At 36.1% G+C, this 23392-nt stretch overlaps 1 protein-coding gene across 34 annotated transcripts in view; it reads right to left on the bottom strand.

The window, feature by feature from the left end:
- Positions 1-3360: 3360 nt before the first annotated feature.
- TMEM144 (transmembrane protein 144) overlaps positions 3361-23392 on the bottom strand; it is a 91209-nt gene continuing 71177 nt past the window's right edge. For 15 of the 34 annotated variants that reach the window (XR_013417165.1, XR_013417166.1, XR_013417167.1 and 12 more), the window contains 5 exons: positions 22800-22918; positions 20001-20120; positions 18781-18878; positions 14390-14443; positions 3361-5202 (listed from right to left, as the gene is read on the bottom strand). Coding sequence is in view for 28 of the 34 variants with exons in the window: in XM_078001678.1 (XP_077857804.1) it covers positions 5119-5202; positions 14390-14443; positions 18781-18878; positions 20001-20120; positions 22800-22918 (475 nt within the window). In the remaining 6 variants the exon portion in view is untranslated. 34 annotated transcript variants of the gene reach the window in all.

Below are 23392 nucleotides of genomic sequence, written 5' to 3'. Positions count from 1 at the left end.
TTTTAAGTTTTATCCACTGTATTAATTGGATGTGAGCTATTATGAAAATGATTACAGAGTGGAAGTGTAAATTGTCTTGAATTTGAATGTCTTTTAATTAAGCAGTTTCTCAAACTGCTTTTTTTCAGTGTGAAACCTAAATAGGAGACACAGGATAATTTTAGAACCAAATGAGGCCTTTAGGATTTAGCTTACTTTCATTTATTCAGTAAATACTCATTGTACTTATTTTGCAAAAATGTTATTTTGGCTACCTAAATCAGTGAAGGGAAACTACAAAGGTAAATCAGAAATGTACTGTGAGATCAAGAAACCTGTAGCACAGAGGAGAGATAAACGTGTTTAAAATAAAAGAGTGTGAAGTGCAGAAATGGGCTAGTATTGTAGGAGATAGACAAAAGGAGGAGAAGCTTAATCAAGGAAATGACATCATAAGCTGAATGTAGGCTCCTTTTGAGGGGTAGCGTAGAGCACTGTCTCTGTAGTTCTCTCTCTATCCCCCATGCCTCACACATGGTTGACATTTCATGAATATTAAATGATTAGAGTAGAAAATCCTGACTGATTTTGTCACATACTTGCAGCATGGCTACAAATAAGGCACTGCAATTTCTTGAGGCTCAGTTCCTTTACCTACAAAATAATATGGATTTTAAAATGAATATCAAATGCATTTACACATGTGAAATACTTAACTTGAACACCTTTATAACACAGGTGATACTGTTGAATTAAGGTAAGTGTATGTGGATTTTACCAGTCCATATGTGAGTAGGGAACCCACACAAAAAAGTGTGGACCTACTTTGAGAGTTACATGTTAAAATGAGACTTTTCTTATTTTATCAGTATTGGGGTCTTCAATTTAAAGGGTTGTAAGTGCCCACACTTAGGATTTCAAAAAAGAGAGTGCCAGACTACCTTATCAGTTTGCAAATGGGTGACTCTAGTCAATGTTTGGTGGGTCCCATCCCATTATGTACTTCAGGAGTGGGATACAAATATATAAGGCGAACCTTGAAGCAACTTGGGATACTATTAAATTATACCACTAGAATGTGTCCATAGTAACAACGTTTTATGTTTGCATAAATTTAGAATCCTTTAGTTGAAAACAACCATTTTACAAATATGAGGAAGTTAAAATACCTCACAAAGTGATGTTACCTACCAAGGACAGGAGGATCATCGAATTTTTTTGTCTCTCAGATCAGTAATCTCATTATCATATCCAATCCATCTCTATTTGCAAATTTGAAACCTTCTAAGACTCTAAGAGTGGGAATAATATGAGAAAACACCAAGTTTGTTTCTTTGTAGAAATCCAGAACAAAAGTTGCATTCCTTCTAACGTGCCCAAAGAAGAGGAAAAAGAGGGGTAGGGATGAGATAAATAAGTGATATGTGGAGTTTGAAACTTTCTAAGTTTCTATAAGATGTAAAAATATTACATTTACATTGAAAATTGTTATTAAAGTCATGTAACTCTGTATTTCCATTGCTAGTGCAACAAATTATCACAAATTTAGTGGCTTAAAACAACACAAATTTTGTTTCTTATAGTTCTGTAGGTTAGGAGTCTGACATGGGCTAACACCAAGGGACTGGCAAGGCTGTGCCTTTCTGGAGGCTGCAGGGGTGAGTCTATTTCCTTGTCTTTTCCAGCTTCCAGAAGCTGCCCACATTTCTTGGCCTGTGGTCCCTTCCCTCATCTTGAAAGTCAACAATGCATGGGTTTAGTCCTTCTCATATGACATCACTCTGACCTCCGCTTCCATCATCATCTCTCCTTCTCGACTCTGATTCTTCTCTTCCACTTTCAAGGACCCTTGAGATTACACTGTGACCACCTGGATAATCCAGGGTCTTCCCATCTCAAGGTCCTTATTGACACATGCAAGTCCCTTTTGCCAAGTGAGGTAAACCCTTCTCTTTGTGTATGTGATGAATACATTATATAATATAAATATAACATTATATATACACACACACACATATATATATACACTAGTCTATTTTATCATTTACTACCATAAAATTTACATAAATCTATTATAAAATCTCCTGTTGCTATCGTGGTGAGCTCTAGTGTTGCAACTATCCACTTAAAGCACCATGTGATGCTAATCATCTTCAGGTGAGCCGACCATCTCTCTGATCAATTGCCTCTGGTGGTTATAATCTCTTACAGTTCTTGTATATTTTTCATCATTTTTATTGTAATAAAAATAAACCTTGTAAACCTTGGATAACACTATGGGACCCATGCAGAGCTTGACTAGTGATGCTGGAAGTGCTCCCAAGAAGCAGAGAAAAGTCATGATATTATTAGAAAAAGTTGAATTGCTTGTGGTCTACAGATGCCGTTGCCCAACATTTCAGAAGATTCTTCTTGTAATCAGATGATGCAAACTTACAGTACTGAAAAATATAGTACAGTACTGTAAATGTACTTTTTCTTCCCTATAATTTTCTTAACAATATTTTCTTTTCTCTAGATTACTCTACTGTAAAAATATAGTATGTAATACATATAACATACAAAACGTGCTGTTTATGTTACAGGTAAGGTTTCTGGTCAACAGTAGACTATTAGTAGCTAAATTCCTTTTTTTAAAAACATAAACACGTATTTATAGAAAATATTTATTACTTTGGTTACTAAAAATTTACCTAAATGTTATCATGCTATGCACATGGTTCTACAACTTACCTTTTTGCGATCAATGTGTTTTTTAGCTCTATCAATATTGAGACATATAAGTCTAGTAGTTAGTAATTCTGAATATAAATAAATCAGTATAATAGGAATAAAAAGAGATTTGGTAGCTCAGGGAGATGCTGTACTATTAATCCTTTAAAATTTATTAGAATTTTCTGTTCCTATGGTAGAAAATTCCCATAATCTGATACCGGCCTTTTTGGCTGCTACTTCTACTGAATGTAGTGCCATCTCTGTACACAAGATGGCAGCATCTGTTTAGTACAGATGGGGTTGCCATTTGACAGAAAGCCACGCCAGAAAAAGGTAAAATAAACACTAGAATTTAACCATACTAGATTAGGAAAAATAAAACCTGAAAACCTCAAGGGAGTTAGGCATTCACTTCGTAAGGTGAGCAAACAATTGCTAATTTAGACTAATCTCTAAATAATAAGTGGCTTTTTTGGTACCATTTTGAAAAAGCTTGTCTGGTACCAGAAACTATATACAGGTAATACGATTGATTTTTCATTTTTCTTCTGCAACTGCTTTGCTTCACATTTAAAAGTTTGCATATGAATTGGAAATCCCATCTAAAGAATAAATAAAAGTTATCCAATGTAAAATTCTAAAATATATTTAAATGAGAACAATAGCTTTTGTATCACGATTTATTCAGTTTATCAGCATAATTTAATGACATTTCAGATTAAAATTGAAATGAGTATAAGAAGTTATAATCAAATATTTATTTGTATTAGCAAGTCAATAAACAAACATAAGCTCCACTTTTAAGTAGTATTCATTTAGAGGAGTAATAATTGTTTGGATGGGAAGGTGGTGAGCTCAGTAGCTCTTAAGTGGTATTCTACAATCTACAAAAACTTTTTTCCCCTTCAAACAACACATAATAAAAGCTAACAATTACATAGTGTTTGCGAAGTATCAGATACTCATCAACATACTTTACAGATTTTAACTAACTTTAACAACACAATAACCATGTGAGGTAGATGCCATCATAAAGTCGATTTTGTAAATGAGGGGCCTGACACAGAGGGCTTAGGAACTTGTCCAAAGTCACACAAATAAAATGAAGCAGAGGTGGGATTTAACCCATGCACATTGACTTCAGGGTATACACACAAATAGAATGCTGTTTTGTTTCTCCTGCATAGCAAAGTAATAAACAGTACTATCAGGTGGGAATGGGTAAAATTTACATTTGAATAGGGGTTATGTTATTTCAAAGTTTTACAAATAATTGCAGCAAACATTGTACTAGCAGTTCTGTTTCAGTTTTCTTTCTTCTTACAAATTTAAATTAAATTTATTTTTCAGAGATGGGACCTTGCAATGTTGCCCAGGCTGGCAGATTTGCACTCTTGGGCTAAGTGACCCTCCTGCTTCAGCCTCCCCAGTAGCTGGGATTATAGGGGTGTGCCACCCTGTCTGGCTTAATTTCAGTTTTCTTAAAAAACAAACAAACAAACAAACAAATAATACTAGCATGCCTGTCATTTTATTTTGCCTACTGGAAACCACCAGTTAAAACAAGAAGAAAACAGGAAAATCTCCAGTTAAGAGGGTTTTAGAAAAGTGTATTTCAGAAAAAAAATAATTGTACATTCAAAAGAGTGGTTGGTTCCTTTAAATTGTTACTGATAACCTAGAATCTCATTTTAGCAACATATCTGTGTGTATTTATGTACGTGCATATACTTGTGTATGTATGTATTATGTTATGCACATATTCTCAATGATGAAAAATTTTTGTTCTCTGAGAATGGACTTTATCTGGCGATAATCAAAAGCATTATGAGCTAAAATGGGTAGATGATGTAGAGTTGGGCAATATTAACTTGAAATAAACGTAAGTTTTGGGTAGAAATAACAAAATGGCCTTTTTAACATTTAGTTACCAACTATGCATTTACTTTATTAAACAAAGGATCCAAATATCTATGGAATCTACTTCTATTAGAAGGTAAGGCTCTCCCTCCTTGCCCAAGGTATTTCTGCCTCACTTCACTGGGATAATAGGTGAGAAATTTGGACTGTAACTTCTTTGCATATGGACTGTATACTGTGTTCTAGATTATGCAACACGAGATACATATTGTGGTAAAATGAGCATCCTCACATGTAATGTTATAATAATGTAGACATTTTAGTCACCCAGTAAAGTACTACCTTCATAAACAGTTCATCAGAAGAAATTTTCATTTTTATACTTGAATGAAACTCAGTCTTCCTTCATTCTCACATTTTTGGGGAAAAAATCATTTACCCACTGCAACAGTGGTTGAGATCCATTTGCTGTATGAAAATGCACTCTTCTCTCAGCATAATCTCTCTGCGGTCCCATAGACAGATTCGCTTAACCACTGCTGCCATCTGCTGGTCTTGTCATTGTTACATTTTAGAAAAAGCAGTGCATAAGGCTCCAGTCAAGATGATGCAAAATGCAAGAATCATTAATAGGTAGTTTTGTAGACCCTGAATAAGAAAAAAACAGTAACTGTGATGAATAAAGCCTGAATCAACTATACAAAATGGACAGACTCTCAAGATTGCTAGGGACCTGACTAACCATCTGCTCTAGCCACCTGTATGCTTTTTTGCTACCCCTTCCAAGTAATCAGATTCTTACAAAACCCTGCAGAGCCTTATGAATTCACCCATTCGGTAAATAAATGTGGACACCCACTAAGCTTCAACATGTACCTTTATGCAGCCAATCATATAATATGGGAGACAGGAAGTAATCACAGAAAAGAATGTTATTATGTGAGAGAGGTGTTAATAATAAAGCAAACCACCATGGTTGTTTGAGAGTGCGTTGCAGGAATCTTAATGATGCTGGTTTGGAGGACGGGAAGTGGAGCTTCTAACTACAAGTATCAGTGAATTGGCCAGGGGAATACGGCAGCAAGTAGAGATTCCAGGTAGAAGGAATTTTATGTGCACCGTCCTGTTGTAAGAAAAAGCAAAATATTTCCCAGGGACTGAAGGGAGGTCAGTGTGACTGCAGCAATGAAAGTTAAGTGGAGCAAGATGAGATTGGAAGACCATGGACCTGAGCCCTTGTTATGCTTTGGGTCCTTTGGGTCACCTTTTTTTTTTTTTTTTTTTTTGAGACGGAGTCTCGCTCCATTTCCCAGGCTGGAGTTCAGTGGCATGATCTTGGCTCATTGCAACCTAAGCCTCCTGGGTTCAGGTGATTCTCCTGTCTCAGCCTCCCAAGTAGCTGGGATTACAGGCATGTACCACCATGCCCAGCGAATTTTTGTATTTTTAGTAGAGGCAGGGTTTTACCATGTTGGCTAGGCTGGTATTGAACTCCTGACCTCAAGTGATCTGCCCACCGCTGCCTCTCAAATTTGGGTCCTGTTTTTTCCAAACAAAGAGGAAGACATTAAAAAAACAGGCAGCTGGCTGTGTTAAAATTTCAGACTTGCACTATGTAAAGCTCACACTTTTCTGCAGGATGGCAGACAGACTGGAGGGGCCAGAATGGATGCAAGGAGACCAGTTAGGAGGTGACTGTAGTCTTCCAGGGAAAAGATGATGAAGGGCAGATGGAGAGGTGGAGATGGATCTCAAGGGTGAGGAAGAAATGCAGAGAGGATGTGAAGAATGACTTAGTTCGACTTGCCCAGTTATGTATGGGGTCACTGTTCTTAAAGATGGGAACCACTTCCCTGGGTTGCCCAGCCCATCTTTGAATTAACAAAGAAATATCTTCCTGTGTTAAGTAGAAATATTTCATTTCCTATAAGTTCCATCACTAGGAGTACAGACAGATCGATTTTAATATCTCTCCCACAAGATAAATCCTCAATCATTGAAAAATAACTCTTGTATATCCCCGGAGGCATCTCTTTTCCTGGTCAATATTTTAGCTCTTTGACCATTTTTCATATGGAATGGTTTCAAGCTTCCTTACTGTCCTGGCTGCTCCCCTCTGAATGACTGCCATTTTGTCTATATCCTTCTTTATGTTTAAAGAGTCCAATTTATTTATTTTTTTTTAGTGAAAGTACAGAGACTTGTTGCAAAGTGAAAAGTACACACTTGAGAAAGGGGAACACGGACATACTCAAGAGAGAATCATACAAGGGGGTTGTGGTTCCTATTTTCATGATTTCTTTAACCGACAGGTGGAATATTCATGAAGATTCCTGGATAAAGGTAACAATTTCTCAGAACTGTGGTGTCACTAATTTTTACAGCAAATATGGGTGTTCCCGGAATTGTCATGGTGCTGGTGGGTGTGTGATTTGTACGTTAATGAGTGTATAATGAGGTCCTAGGTGAAACCTAGGGCAAATCCAGCACCACGTTGGGCTCAGTTGGTCTTAGCCAGCTTGATCCGCACCCTGTTTTTCAGGGTGTTATCAGCTCATGGCCTCTGCAGCTATTTGAAGTTTCCTTTGGCTAGTCATGTGAAACTGCTGCCTGGAATTTTCCTAATCCGTGACCACCCTGTATTATTTCTGTCTCATCTCCCCGCCACTTAAAGATTTCCATCCCTTATCCTTAAGGCTTGATGTGGGAGGAAGTCAGTCTTCTGCCTCTACTTCCTGCTGATTAAGGGTACTGGCTCTGCCATTGAGGGCATGGCAATCTCTGGCTGCCTGGTCTAAGGGTCCTAAGCATGGGTCATCAGGAGAGTCTGAATCCAAGGCAGAAGACCCCAGTATTCTAAGGGAAAGTTTGAACATTACAAGGTAAAACAAGACTAGCACCTCTCTAATTTTAGGTATATCTAAGATTACAATCAGATAATCTAACTTAATAATACTATTTAATAATACTATTAGATCCTTTTAAGAAGGAAAAATAACAATGGTTTATGGGTAAGTCATTGTAGAAGACACATAAGGGTTCTGGAAAAAGTAAAAAGGAATGGAGAGGAGGCAACTCTAGGCAGCAGTTGGCATCCTGCCTGCTTCAAATCTGCAAGGAACAGGGCTGGTGGCCTCCCTCTCTGGTGAAAATTCTGGCCACTGGGGTCCGACAGGTTAACAGCCTCACACTACCCAAATTTGGGCAAAACTTCAGGAAAGGTAGTGGGAAGAGAATGCTGTGTCTTTGGGGCAAGAGTTGACTGACTTGTTGGGAGGAGTGGGTTCATAAAAGCAGGACCCTGGGCTCTGTTAGAGGCTAATCCTCAGGGCTAATCTGGATTCATGAGTATCTCTCCTAATGCTCACTCAAGGACTCAGTGAAGAACATGCGCCAAAACTTGGGTTCCTACAGCCAGGCCATGCAAAGTGTAGGCTTAGGGAGACTCATTTCCCCCTGCAGAGATGCAAGCGCTTAGAGGGTGGCGGGTGGTTCTGTCTTTGCTGCCTTGCAGCCAGATCAGCTTTGAGGGAAGCCCAGAAAGGGAAGCTCTGAGTGGGCTCCCGCAGGAGACAGGGTTGGGGCAGGATAGACAGATTGACAATAGGAACACATGACTCTCCTGGCTCCACAATGAAATTCTCCCTTCAAAGAATGGACTTTTGTCTGGTTTCATTTTGTCTACTTCTCTCACACTTCCTTAAAGGTCTTGTGTTTCTAGTTTACTGGAAGAATGCAGAGATCAGAGGTAAATTTGTATAATAAATCTGAACAGAACAGAAACAAAGTCCAGGATGGAGGGAATGTGAAAACCGTCAAGGAAAGTTCTCTTGTATTATTAGTTCGTAAGATTAATGCTAACTAATATGTAACATACATATATGTTATGTATTAATTAACAAAATTAAATGTTACTAATATTTTACACGTGTGTGTGTGTGTGTGTGTATATATATATATTCCCTTTCTTCAACTTAAAGAATCAGAGTAGATTAATTTGCCTTTGTTTGATGACCAGAGATAGGTCTTCGTAAGTTAGGTTGGGGCCAGTTGAATTGTTTGATTCAGTGTGACCCTTAGCACTAACAGAAGCCACTCAAATCCCAAATTCTACAAGAAGTACCCTAAAACCTTGCCAAGTGCAGAACAGCTTATTTAAACATGCACAGACACAGACACACAGACACACACACACACACACACACACACACACACACACACCCCTGGCGGTAGGCTTTGGATTTCCCAGCACCTTTTTTTTTCTTAGTTTTTAAGACTGCAATTCTCACCTAGATCCTGGTACTAATGCAGAATAGGTATTCCATAAATATTTGTTCAAACAATAAATACACTGAGGTGATTTCCACATATACTTTGTGAATTTGAAATTGATGCAATTACTTAAATTAAAAAAATGGGTCTTCAGTTACAAGCACTCTACAATCTAATTATATAAATACATTGCTAAGTGCTATTTTATTACCTATGTAGACAGAAGAATAATGTTCTCAGGGAACGAAAAATGTTTTTCCCCTTCAATGTTAAGATTCTGCCCAAACTGCCCAGTCTCCTCGAGAAAAAGACTGATTGTAGTTGGGCCACAGCAATGCTTTTCCTTCATCAAAGGTGGATGTTAACTCTTGGAAAGAGCACGCTAACATTCTTCCCAAAGCAGAAAGGTTTTCAACTTGGATTTCTGAAGTAGCTACTAAGATAATAGACCATCTCATTCTTCACTGGGGAGTAGCTTACTGACCTATACATTGTTGTGGTAATAACTGCCTGTGTTGGCATTACTGTAGACATACTGACTAAAGTGTGTTGGTAAAAATATAATTTATATCTAGCTTAAAAATGTAACAATCTAAAATGAATTTCCCAATGAGTAATGGAGATCAGATATAAAAGAATATTAGGGCCGGGTGCAGCCAACACTGTGAAACCCCGTCTCTACTAAAAATATAAAAATTAGCTGGGTGTGGTGGCGGGCACCTGTAATCCCAGCTACTCGGGAGACTGAGGCAGGAGAATCGCTTGAATCCAAGAGGTGGAGGTTGTAGTGAGCCGAGATCGCGTCACTCCACTCCAGCCTGGGCAACAGAGCAAGACTCTGTCTCAAAAAACAAACAAACAAAAAAACAACAAAAAAGAGTATCAGAAGTATGAAAACATTCAACTGAAGCACTGATGGCATTAAAACTAAATGGAATCATTAAAGTTCTTCACACAAAAGGTGCTTGGCGCTCAGCTTTATTCCTCGCAGCTGTAGGTTGTAGATTCTTAAATATGCATCTTCAAGGACTGCTTTCAGATATATAACTGACAGCACCTATAAGTCCTGCGATAACAGGTTTGCTTTTGTTTTCTTCTTTAGAGTTTAGGGGTTTTTGTCTTGTTTCTACAAAAATACTTTAAAAATTATTCCTATGAGATTGAGTGTTTAGTTGATGATGCTTTTCTAAACTGATTGGCATGTAAGCATTTACAATTTTTCTTTAAATCAGCTGTCAAGAGGCAATTAGGTGTCTGCAGTGAATGTTAAGTACCACTAGACATCCTTTAAATTTTGTTTGTAGATGACATATAAGATTATTTATTTATTTATTTAGTTAGTTAGTTAGTTAGTTAGTTATTTTGAGACAGAGTCTAGCCCTGTCGCCCAGGCCAGGGTGCTCAGTGCAATCTCCACTTCCCAGGTTCAAGCCATCTTCCCATCTCAGCCTCCCAAACAGCTGGGACTAGAGGCACACACGACCACAGCAGGTTAATTTTTGTATTTTTGTAGAGACAGGGTTTTGCCATATTGCCCAGGCTGGTCTTGAAATCCTGAGCTCAAGTGATCTGGCCACCTTAGCCTCCCAAAAGTGCTGGAACTACAGACATAAGTCACCATGTCTGGCCCCAGGTTTTTTTTTTTTTTTTTTTTTTTTTTTAACTCTTTGCTTTCATCTTGGCCCTCTCTCTTCTTTTAATACTTGTAATCTTATCTTAGTCGTTTTTTTAAATAGAAAAGAGCAAACAGTCATTTTCTTAGGTTTAGAAATCCTTATTTTATAAGAAAACTGGCCTAGCTAATCTAAATTGCACAATTCAGAAATATGGTACATGTGCTGTCGTGCTTTTTTTTTTTTTTTTTTTGCCTATTTTTACATAAATAATTAGCCAAACTTTAGAACCTACTCTAAAAAATCTAGACAGAGCTTCACTGGGATTTTACAGGAATTATACTGAAGGTAATTGGAGAGAACTGCCTAATTATAACAGTGAGGTGTTCCATCAGAAATGTGGTGAGTCTCCCATATTTTTCTGATCTTCTATGTCCTCTAGTAAATGTTTGTAGCAAAGTAAAATACAGTATTTTAAAAACCTGGCACATTACTTGTTAATTTTTTAATTAGATTTATGTAATTTTTGTGGTTACTATTAATAGCATTTATTTTCCTCTTTTTAACTGGTTTTTGGTGACAATATTGGAAGGCAATTGATTTCATATTTATTTTATATCTCAAGCCTTACTGAATGATCTTATTGGATCTTAAATTTTTCAGTTGATTCTTTAAAATTTTTATTTTAATTTTTAATATTTGTCACCAATAAATTGAAATCACAATGCTTACATTTTTTAAAAAATGTAATCTGCAAATGATAATCTTCTCATTTCTTTTCCTACATTTATTCATTTCATTTCTTATTCATGTGTTTCCAAACTAGCTAGATCTACAGAAAATATTGTATAATAGTATGGAGAAATCCTTGACTTCCAATATACAGAGAACTCTTACGTTTCATGAAACTCAGGTATATAATTGCTATTTTGTTTTGATAGACATACTGTATAAAAAAACAGCATGGTAACAGGCGGCTATTGCCATTTCCTTTTCAAATGCAAATGATGGGAATTTAAAATTGCATTCATCAAATAGTTCTAGTATTAAAAAAACTTCCTAGCTTATTAAGGGGTTAGTATAGTATTATCATGTCCTTTTCATATTTGATATGGTAGAGTAAATGAGATTAATTAATTTACATATTATGAACGATCCTTGCATTCCTGAATTAAACCCTATTGGGTCATAGTACATTAATCTTAAAACTTACTTTCCTATTTGATCTGAGGTGTCTTTTTAAAGATGTCTTTACCAAAAATAAAACAAAACATTCCTCACTGTTTTTCAGTACTCCTTTAAATAAAGGACTGTAAAGAATTAATACTAGACTTTTTGGTTAGGGATTCTCTCTTTGAACAGGGTTCTTATATGTAGTTAACAGGATTTTCAATTCAGTATTATCATTGTAGTCAAGACCAAAATAATTTTCAAATGCTTTAATATAAGTCTGTACTTATATTACAGACTTATAAAATATGTACTTCTTTATACCTATAATTACTGATAAACTGTGATCACTAATTTGTGATTTTCTAAGGCTTCAGCATCTTACATGAGATAATAACCAATTCGTTAACGTAAACAAATCATTTTTTGTGAGGTAGATGAAATATGTGTAGAGAGATTTACAACATATTTTGGGCACAGAGTTACTTTTTGTAGAACGAAACTCCGACTACAATAAATGAGAAATGTTCACGAAAGTAACTTACAGGTTTATAAATGTTTCAAGTTGTTCTTAGGTATTTAAAAAAATAAAAATTCTGATCACAGTCCACATATTTTTGAAACAAATTTATTTTTTAAATCTGCGAATGTTAATTGTATTATCAAATAATGGATTTTAAATCAAAATATTTCATTTACAATGATTGAAATGATGTTTTAAATCTAAAATTGAATAATCATTTTAAAGATCAGGTAGAAGTACATTCACTTTATGGTTCTTAGAGATTAGCAACATTAATCTCCTTAGAACCAGGAATTCTTTGCTACTACAACTGCATATTAAGACAAGTCTATGATGCCTTGACAGGGGGAGAGGTCTTTGGATCAATATTGTCTTTAATAAAAATTCTTAGAAAAGAATAACAGAATTTTATTTGCATATATTCCTCAACTGAAGACTTTTTCTACAAGTAAAGGTAACTGGGAAAAGTTCTAAAGCAATTTTTTAGAAAAAGTTTAAACATTTTAAAATATTTAAATTGTTAAGGAGACAGGGTCTCACTATGTTGCCCAGGCTGGATTTGAACTCCTAGGATCAAGTGATCCTCCTACATAGTTGGACTACAGGTAGATGCCACCATGCCTGGCTAGAAGGGGAGAAGTTCTCTGATTTTGTGTTTTCTTATTATTTCTTTCTTTTTCTTTTTTTGAAGAGACAGGGTTTCACTCAGCTGTCCAGATTGCAGTGTAGTGGTATGATCACGGCTTGCTGCAGCCTTGACCTCCTGAACCCAAGCAATCCTCCCTCCTTAGCCTCCTGAGTGGCTGTGACTACAAGTGTTCACCACCACACCTGGCTAATTTTTAAATCATTTATGTAGAGATAGGGGTTTCGCTATGTTGCCTAGGCTGGTCTCAAACTCCTGGGCTCAAGCAATCCTCCCACAAGTGCTGGGATTACAGGTGTGAGCCACTGCTCCTAACCTGTTTTATTTTTCTATCGACAGTTTGGGCTAGGTTATATGACCCTCACCCCCAAAATTAACTGAGCATTTATTGTGTTCTTGGTAGTGTTCTTAGCACTTTACTCATATTCTCACAGCTCTCTTGGTTATCCCCATTTTCAGATAACGACTATATGCACAGAGAGGTTAAGAAACTTGGCCAAGGTCACACAGCTAGTATGTGACAGAGCCAGGATTTGAACCCAGTTGGACTCCTGAGACTATACCTTTTGTTGTTGTTGTTGTTATTGCCCAGACTGGCCTCAAACTCCTGGGCTCAAGTGATGCTGCTGCCTCAGCCTCCTGAGTAGTTGGGACTATAGATGCATGTCACCATGCTTGGCAAAGTGATTTTTAAAGAAAACACACACACACACACGCACGCACACACACACACACGCTTTTACTAGAACTATTTGATGAATGCAATTTTAAATTCCCATCATTTGCATTTGAAAAGGAAATGGCAATAGCTGCCTGTTACCATGCTGTTTTCAAATTGCTGGTTTGACATGGAGGCCTTTGGGAGAGTAGGAACCAATATAAACATCTATTCCCAAGGACGATCTACCTCAGGGGATACTTTAACCTTTAGGATAAAAAAAAAATCTTTCATCTTGTTTATCTACCGTATTTTAAACAAATTTCCCAGTCTCATATTTCATTGGGTTATTTAAAATCACTTCCGGGAAATTTAAGTCGACGACAGCATTTTTCCATTGGAGATGGGGTGGAGAGAGACACGATGTTATAATGATAATTATAATTATCATAGCTCTAGTATTTTCTTTCCTAATTAGGCATTATCACATTCTGAACATTTTACCTGTCAGATCCATTCATGGGCTGTCTGCCCTGGACCTGGGTACCACAGGCAGTTTTCAGAAAATAATGCAAACATAATATTAAATACTTTACTTACCTGGACGCATTCCCATTTTCTTTTCTTTTTTGAGATGGAGTTTTGCTCTGTTGCCCAGACTGGAGTGCAGTGGTGCGATCTTGGCTCACTGCAACCTCCGCCTCCTGGGTTCAAGTGATTCTCCTGCCTCAACCTCCCAAGTAGCTATGATTACAGGCACACACCACCACACCCAGCTAATTTTTTGTATTTTTAGTAGAGACAGGATTTCACCATCTTGCCCAGGCTGGTCTTGAACTCCTAACCTCGTGATCCACCTGCCTCAGCCTCCCAAAGTGGCAGGATTACAGGCATGAGCCACCGCGCCTGGCCTACCCCATTCCCATTTTCTGTCTGCCCTTTCTCGTACATACCTTTATTTCCTTAAACATGAAGACGCCCCACATTGCAGCTATAAATCCTGGACCCTTAAATAAAAATATAAACTTTAATTAAATTGGATATTTACCTATGACTAGATTCTATATAAATATAGTAAGTTAAAGACAATATAAAAATGTTTTCAGGGAAATCTACCCATAATATCAACCCTAACTCCACACTAAGCTAAACATTAGGTGATACTAAGTAAAAAAATGAAGACTTTTTTTCATTTTCTTTTCTTCGTGGTCTTCATTTTTATTATTTTGATGATACTATAATATTTTGTGCCACATAATACTTTAATATGTTTGACATAAATTATTTTTATAAGCACATAGCTTATTTTTTCCATTGGCCTAGTTCCTTAGGATAGTAGAAATGGGATTAATAAGAAAAAGTGTGCACAAGCTTCTAACTTTCTTTGGCATGAGATAATCTCGTAACTGAAGAAATTTTGGCATATTATTTTTGGCCTAACAAATAATGTACATGTGGAAGTAGCTCGTGCTTTAAAAAAAATTTTAACTGATATTACTGCAGAGCAATCAAGTCTGGCTAGCATTAAACACCAACGAATGCTAAAAAAAAGGTTTATGGGAAGGTTAAAATAAACATGTAAGGAAAAACAACAGGAGTTTCTGGGCAGGAGACAAAGAAAAGAATGAAATAACATAGGACAGAGGAAATGAGAACAAACAGGTAAAGAAAAGGAATGATTCTGCAATTTATAAACTTTAAGCTATTCAAGTTTGGTGGTAATTCTTCTTAGCTGAGAAGAAGAAAATTGGAATGTGGGTTAATTGTGGTCTTTGTAGAGAAGGTGTATTGTATTAGCATTTTTATGATTGCTCTTCAAACCCCGAGAAACTCTGGAAGAGTTTCAAATAGATTCCAAAATGTTTTTCCCCTATCACTACTCCAACTGTCTAAAGAACTGAGTCAACGAAGTTTGATTCCACTCTTGGTATGTAAGTGAAGCAAAAGAATACACTCCTCTCTGTTTATCAGTATCTGGAAAGTCAACACCAAAAGAGCCAGAGAAATAGGTCAAAGGAACTGCCTTTTATCAATGATATAAGTTCCTAAGCCTCAAAATCCAAATCAAACAAGAAGCATATGGGTCTTTTGGGCAACCCCACACTAACTTTCAGCAGAATAGGAGGAAACAATAGAACAGGATACCATATGAATGTTATGCTAATCACTCAATAATTTTTAATCTGAAAATCCATTTCCCTTCAGAGAACATGGTACAGGACAATACCAGGGGGTATCATTCACCTTTGAAGATTCTTGTCTGATTGTTTTCTAAATATGAGTTTAGGCATGGCCTAAGAGTTATTGTGAGTAATGTGGTTATAGGAAGGGTGCTTTGGTAAAAGTAATGCAAGCATAGGTCAAGGTATGTACTGACTCTTTGATTCAGGCCACGGAGAGCCAAATAGGAAGGATATCTTAATAGGAGATACAACAGTTGGTAATTTGGATTGTATATTTTCCTTTTGTAAATTAATGTATGTTAGGTGTAAATCAGCTTTTGAAAACAAAGTGAACTCGCTCCTATCTTGAGAATAAGCTGATTCAGTTTAGAATTTTCAAGGAAGACATGGAGCAGCTCCTGCTAGGTAACTTTTTTCTTTCTTTCTTTTTTCTTTTGGCTTTTTAATGGAATGTTATTTGCTAATAAAGAAAATGGATACTACTTTCAGGAAACTCAGTTCTAGTTACCACCGGATATATAACTATGGGAATATGTATACCTGGGAAGAAAAGTACTGCTGGGATATTAAAAATGTATTCTGATAAAATTGATTGACCATATTCATAATCGTTGAAACTAGGTGATAGGTTAGTTTGACATTTTATGTTTAAAAAAGTTTTAAAAATCTAGCCCTTCCAAAAAAATAAAATGATGAAGACTGTAAGATTGTTGAGGGTAGGGACTAAATCTTTTCTGTCTGTAGATAAGGTTGTTCTTGGATAAAGTGACTAAAATAAAACCAAGCAAAGGCCTGGTAGCAATAGGGACCTACTCCCTCACCAACTCCAAATACCTGTCCTTCCCAGATAACAAGCACCAAGCGCACAAGGTAAGAAAGTTACACGTGGTGAGTGAGAAGGCTCTGCTTCCATTACAGTTTTTCAAGAATAATCTCTGTGATGGGCAGGTCGCCGAAAGCCACAGTGACCACTCTCACTGATCCTCTGCCCACACCCACCTACTTCAGTGGTTTATTTCCTTTGAATTAGCCTTTCATTTTGTCCTCAGTCTTTATACTAACTCAAAACAAGAAACAATGGTAGAAAAACCAACTCTCTGTCTACTATAAAAGTTTTGTGAAGGATATTGTTTATTTGTTTTTCAATGTTGCCTTTAAGAGATCCCATATGATACATTCTACTAAGAATTCAATGCAAAAAAAGAAATAATTGTTCTGTTCTGAGGACATAATATGCTGCTAATAATAAGAATTACTTACCCCATTGCATTATCCTTTTGAAAACAGTAAGTAAAGTTTAATGTTTAATCACAGCAACTATTTGCCGTTTACACTATTTGCTCCCTTTCTTGTCTTTACCACGGTTTTATTTTTTATTTGTTTGTATTTCTATTTGTCTGTGTGGCTTAATTGCATCTGTGTATTTTAGAAAAAATTGCCTCAAAACCTTCTTGGAGAACTCACATCTGCTCAATACTATAATTTGAGTAAAAGAAAAAAAATCACTATCATATGATAAAGATAAAAGTTTACATTTGATGTAAATAATGGCTTGTTCTATTTTAATAAATATTATTCCCCCTTATGTGGTGGAATTTAATATTTTCAAATAACATTTGCATCTATAGCCAAGGGACACATCATACTGTATACTTTTCTCTACAAATTTGCTTTTGTGCATTTAACAGGTAAACTTTATACCCACTGCCTGTCACTTCTAACATTAAGTGTCCTTGAAATAAGGAGGAACACGTCCCTTGTTGGAAAGAATTTGGGTCCTTTGCCATTTCAATTGTGAAGAGTTTAGACCTACAGAAATTCTTCATAACTTGCTAGATTTTCCCTCAGCAGGATTAAAAATGTTAAAATGTAGGTTCTTTAAATTTTAAAGAAAAAACCCTTTATTATTTGAATTTAGTTGCATTTGAAAGTTAACTATTTTACAGAGTAGAACTGTCAAAATATACTGTTTGATACCCAGGGTTTATATCAAATTTTATCAATGGTTTTTAGACTAGATATTATTTCTAAAAATCAGTTTTCTAGCTTTACACAGGTATGCAAACACTAACATGTTTTAGATAAATTTTGTTAGTGATGATGATTTTGGAAGCAGGGGATGCAGTTGAATGCTGGTTAGCAATCTACAATATCTAGGGTAGACCTAAGAGTCCAACATGAAAGCAGTTCCTATGTGTATATATCAGTCCTAGTACCTTAGTGAACCTGAAACAAATTCTAAATTAGATTCCATGCTGATGGCAGAAAGTAGCACTGTGTACTGGGAACCTTGGACTTAAAAGTCTTCAGATTTTCCCTAGCTATGTGACTTCAGATATATTCTTAGCTATTGCCTCAATTTTCTAATCTTCAAAATGGGAATAATCTTATGAGTACTTATTTTGCCTACGTAAAAAATAGTTTTTCTATTATCTATGTTTTATATAATTGGCACCTAAAAAAATGGATGAAGCAAATTGTATTAAGTATGCTGTGATAAGTGGTATCATCCAGAGACAACACCTTGGTTTAGCACTTTCAGAAAGTTTTACTTAAAAACAGTGAAGTATCAGGAGGCTGAGGCAGGAGAATGGCATGAACCCAGGAGGCAGAGCTTGCAGTGAACCGAGATTGTGCCACTGCACTCCAGCGTGGGCAAAACAAAACAAAACAAACAAACAAAAAAACACACACGCACACACACACACACACACACAAAACAAAAGAAAAACACAGTGAAGTACCATAGGAAGAGGTGTCTGAAGTACTTTCAATCTCACAAAATTGTCAAGACATTGATGTGGTAATAGGCATAAAATCATTTTTTATATTTATAAACTTTTATATAAGGAGAGAGTAATAGTTACAAATAGCAAATTACAATGTCTCTAACATGACATTAGATAAACCAATCAAACCAAAAACTGCAAGGATATTAAAGATTAAGGATTAATAGCCCTGCTAAAATGAGGTGAGAAATGTTCCTTAGCAATCAAGCACATGAAGATTCAATAGGGTCACTTTGTCTATCCGAATCCATTAATTGCACTCCTAAAAAATCAAACTCCATGACAGTCTTTAGTGATGCCCTAACAGTGCTTCAGAAAAATCAGGATTACATTTATAAAATGAAAATTTGGAGAAACAGTTCAGCTACTTACAGCAGTGATTATTGGAAAACTGACCACAGCACTCAGAGAGTGATTTGCTATGAACCAACAGCAGGTAGCTATTGCCCAAAGTACTCCTGACAGGAATCCTGAAATACAAAGACAACACACATTTGCAGACCACGTTCCCCTCCTGAAGAACTCACACTTAAGCTACAACAGGAATATCAAAGTGCACATATAAATACATTCCGATCAATGTTGTTGGCCAATATGGAATTTTGAGCTGTGTTTTATTGTTATTTTAGAACCAGGTAATTTCTCTACTCTTGCCTGCTATGGGTAGAGCGATTGATGCTTTCACATTATCGGCATTAAAGTATCCATAGTAGTCAAAGAGGTAGAGATTGGGTGGTGAAAAGGGGCCTAGGGGACATACTGAACCCAAACATTCTCTGCAAATATCATTTACTATAAACCATAGATATTAATAAAGTGAATCAGAGTGATGCTACAGCCAAGAAAACAAAACAAAACAAAACAAACAAACAAAAACCCTATAGTATTTAAGTAAAAATACCAGCTAAAACTTTCACAGTACTTTAGCTAGGCATTCGGTAAAGTATTCTAGCATTTTCCAAATGGTGGCATTCTTTAGCATAAATCTGTTAGGCATTCAGAATAAGTCTCTGACTTATGCTTTATTTTTGCCTTTAAAAAATTTTACTTGTGGACCTACATTCCAAATTGAATTATAATAAACTCCTAAATGAGATTTTTTTTAAAAAAGATCAATGCCTAATGAATGAAGTCCAAAAGCATGTATGTTTAACATATGTCTTTTTTGAAGTCATCACAATCTCTTCTTACATTTTGTAGAAACAGTTTTCCCAAGTTACTGCATAATCCTATTTGTTGATATATGAACCCTTAGATAGTGAAAAAGAAATAGTAAAGAACGATGATCAATACAGAAGATATTTGGCACAGGAAAATACCTTATTAATAAACTTATTGTTTAAGTTTTAGGTTCTGTAATAATGGCCAACATTTCATATTCAGTTTCAAGGATTTAAAATACTTCATATTTGGTGGTGAACTGGGCAAAAGTAATTAGGGGGAATGAACACACACACACACACACACACACACACACAAACACACCACACATACACACAGAGGATGGCTTTGTTTCCAGAAGAAACGTATTCAAGTTAAATGAGTTGTAGATGATACTTTCACATAGTAAGATCTGTAGTACATATTCTTACCTGGTAGGACTGCTTCAGGATATAGTTTAGGACTATTTTTCATGGCTATGCAGTAGGCCAGAAAGTAGACAGAACTTGTAAGAAAGATGCCACTGAAGTGTGCAAAAACATAGTCTAAATCTGAAAATAGAGATTAAAACCTCTCAAACACCATTTTCATCATTCCAGATATATTTAGATTTCTGAAAATAAACTCACCAAAATTAACCTTAAAGGTAAAGAAACCATTAATCAGGCTGGGCGCAGTGGCTCACACCTGTAATCCTAGCCCTTTGGGAGGCTGAGGTGTGCGGATCATGAGGTCAGGAGATCAAGACCATCCTGGTTAACTCGGTGAAACCCCACCTCTACTAAAAACACAAAAAATTAGCCTTGTGTGGTGGTGGGAGCCTGTAGTCCCAGCTACTTGGGAGGCTGAGGCAGAAGAATGGTGTAAACCCAGGAGGTGGAGCTTGCAGTGAGGGGAGATCATGCCACTGCACTCCAGCCTGGGTGACAGAGCGAGGCTCTGTCTCAAAAAAAAAAAAAAACAACCAAAAAAAACCCCCCCAAAAAACCATTAATTATATTTACTCATCTTAGTTTTCTACATGCTGTTCATATAGAATTTTAATTAATATATTTAAAATCTAGATACATTAAGTAGTAAATTTGTTCCTATAATCAAAACTAAAGGCTAGTTTTTATGATCATCTGGTAAAGCTAAATAAGAAACAATGAATTATGTAACTATGATGTTAATACCTCCCTTTTAAAATAGGCATTCAGGCCTAATTTTACTAATGACAATAGAAATTATAGCAAATCCTCAGGATGACCACAGTGAGGATGTGAATGAAAAAAACTGGGGGTGCTAATTTTATAGGATCCATTGATCAATCTGGAGACCAGCATCTCTGTTGCAGATGACAGCTGTACAGAAGGCTATTCAGGAAGTTAATCCAGAGAGGGTTTTATTCAATTGTTGATTATAAACCTAAGTACATGGGGGAGTTAATATCACATGATGGTAGCCCAATCTCGGAAAAATTCCAACTCCACTGACTGTTTAAGCAGATGGGACTGTGGCCACACAGATGGGTGCACTACAGGTTCTTGGCTGGGAAAGCCATGTTGGACTCAATGTTTCTGTCCCCTAAAATTTTGACAAAGATGAGTGGCCATGTTTAGGAAGTAAAGCTTAACAGACAGGGAGTTTGTCTGTTGCTCTAAGTCTTAAATCCTACTTCTGGATCATGTAAGGGCAATACATCTGTATACGGACCACCACAAAGGAAAGCAAAATACAGTGATTAAAAGCATGGGCCATCTGGGTACAAATCCTCATTTCAATACTCACTAACTTTGGGGCTTGGACAAATCATCTCATGTCTCTGTCTTAATTTTCTCCATTGTAAAACTAAGATAATAAGGGTATTAGTTGCTATGAGAATTAACCGAGTATTTATAAAATACTTAGGACAGACCACATACTACATATATGTTGTTAAATAAATGAAATAAAAAATAATCCCCCCTAATTTTTTTTGAATAAACTGGGATAAAGTGTCCCCATCACATTACATTCAGAGTTGTCACAAGCAAGACCCCTAAGAAGCCATTGTTCTCTTTGTGTAGAGATTGTTGAGGACATTGTTTATTATGTCCCTGTACCAAGAACATCTGTGCTCCTGAACAATTAGTTTTTTTTTATCTTGTGCTCATTGAATCATGAGGCTGATCTGATTTCCCTTGTGCCTACAAGGACTCTAAGAGCCAAATTTACGCCTCCTTTCTAGCAAGTATGCAAATATAGTACAAGGATTTTAGACTCATTTCTGGTTCCTTTTATACACCCACTCTTGTTTTTCTTTCTTTAGTGAGACCTTATTTTAATTTGTCCTATGTTATTCTATTTTTGTTAGTTTTTATCTTTTTGTAAAAATGCAAAAAAGGATTTGTGTAAAATTTTAACAAGAGAAAGAAATCAATAAAAGGTTTGGATGATATACATGGGGATAACTACAAAAAGGAAGATGGAAACTATGGCATCTACTCAGTCTATCTTTTCTGTTAAAGTTGAGTTCAAATCTGAAATTCTTTAGTAATTATTCCCCCATGAATTTTGCCCTCCAAATTCTCCTTTATCTGAACAGAGGTCACATTAATTTTCTGTGCCATCTGATTTAGAACTTTATGAATAATCTTATTCTCTTATCATTTCATGGGTGTAAGTCATGCTGCAACATAATCAGAGGATCCCCAAAGTAAACACTCATTCATCTCCTTTTGAACCTGTACAAGGCTATTGCATATAGTATTGAGTTTACTCCTAGAGATTAATTCTATCAATGGAAACTCAGAGATTAACAGGAAACATTACGCTGGGCCTTCCAGTGCACGACTCTGTGCTTGAAAAATAATATCCTCTGACCATATAGGCTATACATTAACCTTTACCTGATTTTAAAGTACTATGCACTATACTTTAGCCTTTTTAAAAGAGCAGAAATATACATACTTTCCCAGAGATCATCTAACTGAAACATAATTTCCAAATGTTACTGGAAAGTCAGAAGCCATGTGTTAAGATCCAAGTAGTTGAAAAGAGTCCTGACTAAAGTTGGTTGCATTTGTATGTTAAAGATCATATGAAAATACTCAATCCTTTATTATTTTTGGTCTTCAGTGCCTTTCTAATTCATCACTTACAATGACAAAGAAAGATCGAATCGACCCATCAATATTTACTATTATCACAATTCTTTTTATATTCATACAAATATATATTAATAAAGTAAGATAACTTTTTATTCTCACCATATTGGCTTGCCCCTGCATATATACTATCATTTCTTTTGCTGTGGTCCTTGATATAGATGATTGGCACAAATGTAGATCCATAGAGTACTCCAGATATCACTGCAAGACTGCAGCCCCTTACAAAACAAACAAATCACTATTAATCTTGGCCCAAAGCAATATTTCTCACAAACGCACAAACGGAATCATAAACATGCTTCAAAAGGCAAATCACAAACAGGCAAAAAGCACCCATTTATCTCAAGCTCTGTGACTGACAGAAGTCACAGAAATACCCTGCACTATTAAAGTGGCATCAGGACTAGGAGGACAGCTTTAGTCCACCAGTGTCTAATTTTAGAAGTACATGATTTATAGAAATTAAAATGGATTATAAATTGTTATTACATGGATGAGAATATTGCTACAGTTATATTGTACGGTCTACATAAATAAACTTGGCACTCTAATTAAATTGAGATATCTATATACTGACACCATGCTTTATGCTTTTTTAAAAATTTTAACAGGCCATCCTATCCAGCACAGAACTAGGACAGACTAAGTACTAAATGCATGTTTGTTGAAAACAGCTATTGAAATCCATGAAC

Source organism: Macaca mulatta, chromosome 5 (assembly GCF_049350105.2).
Source record: "Macaca mulatta isolate MMU2019108-1 chromosome 5, T2T-MMU8v2.0, whole genome shotgun sequence".
In the NCBI taxonomy this organism is placed as follows: Eukaryota; Metazoa; Chordata; class Mammalia; order Primates; family Cercopithecidae; genus Macaca; species Macaca mulatta.
This window is presented reverse-complemented; position numbering and strand designations above follow the sequence as displayed.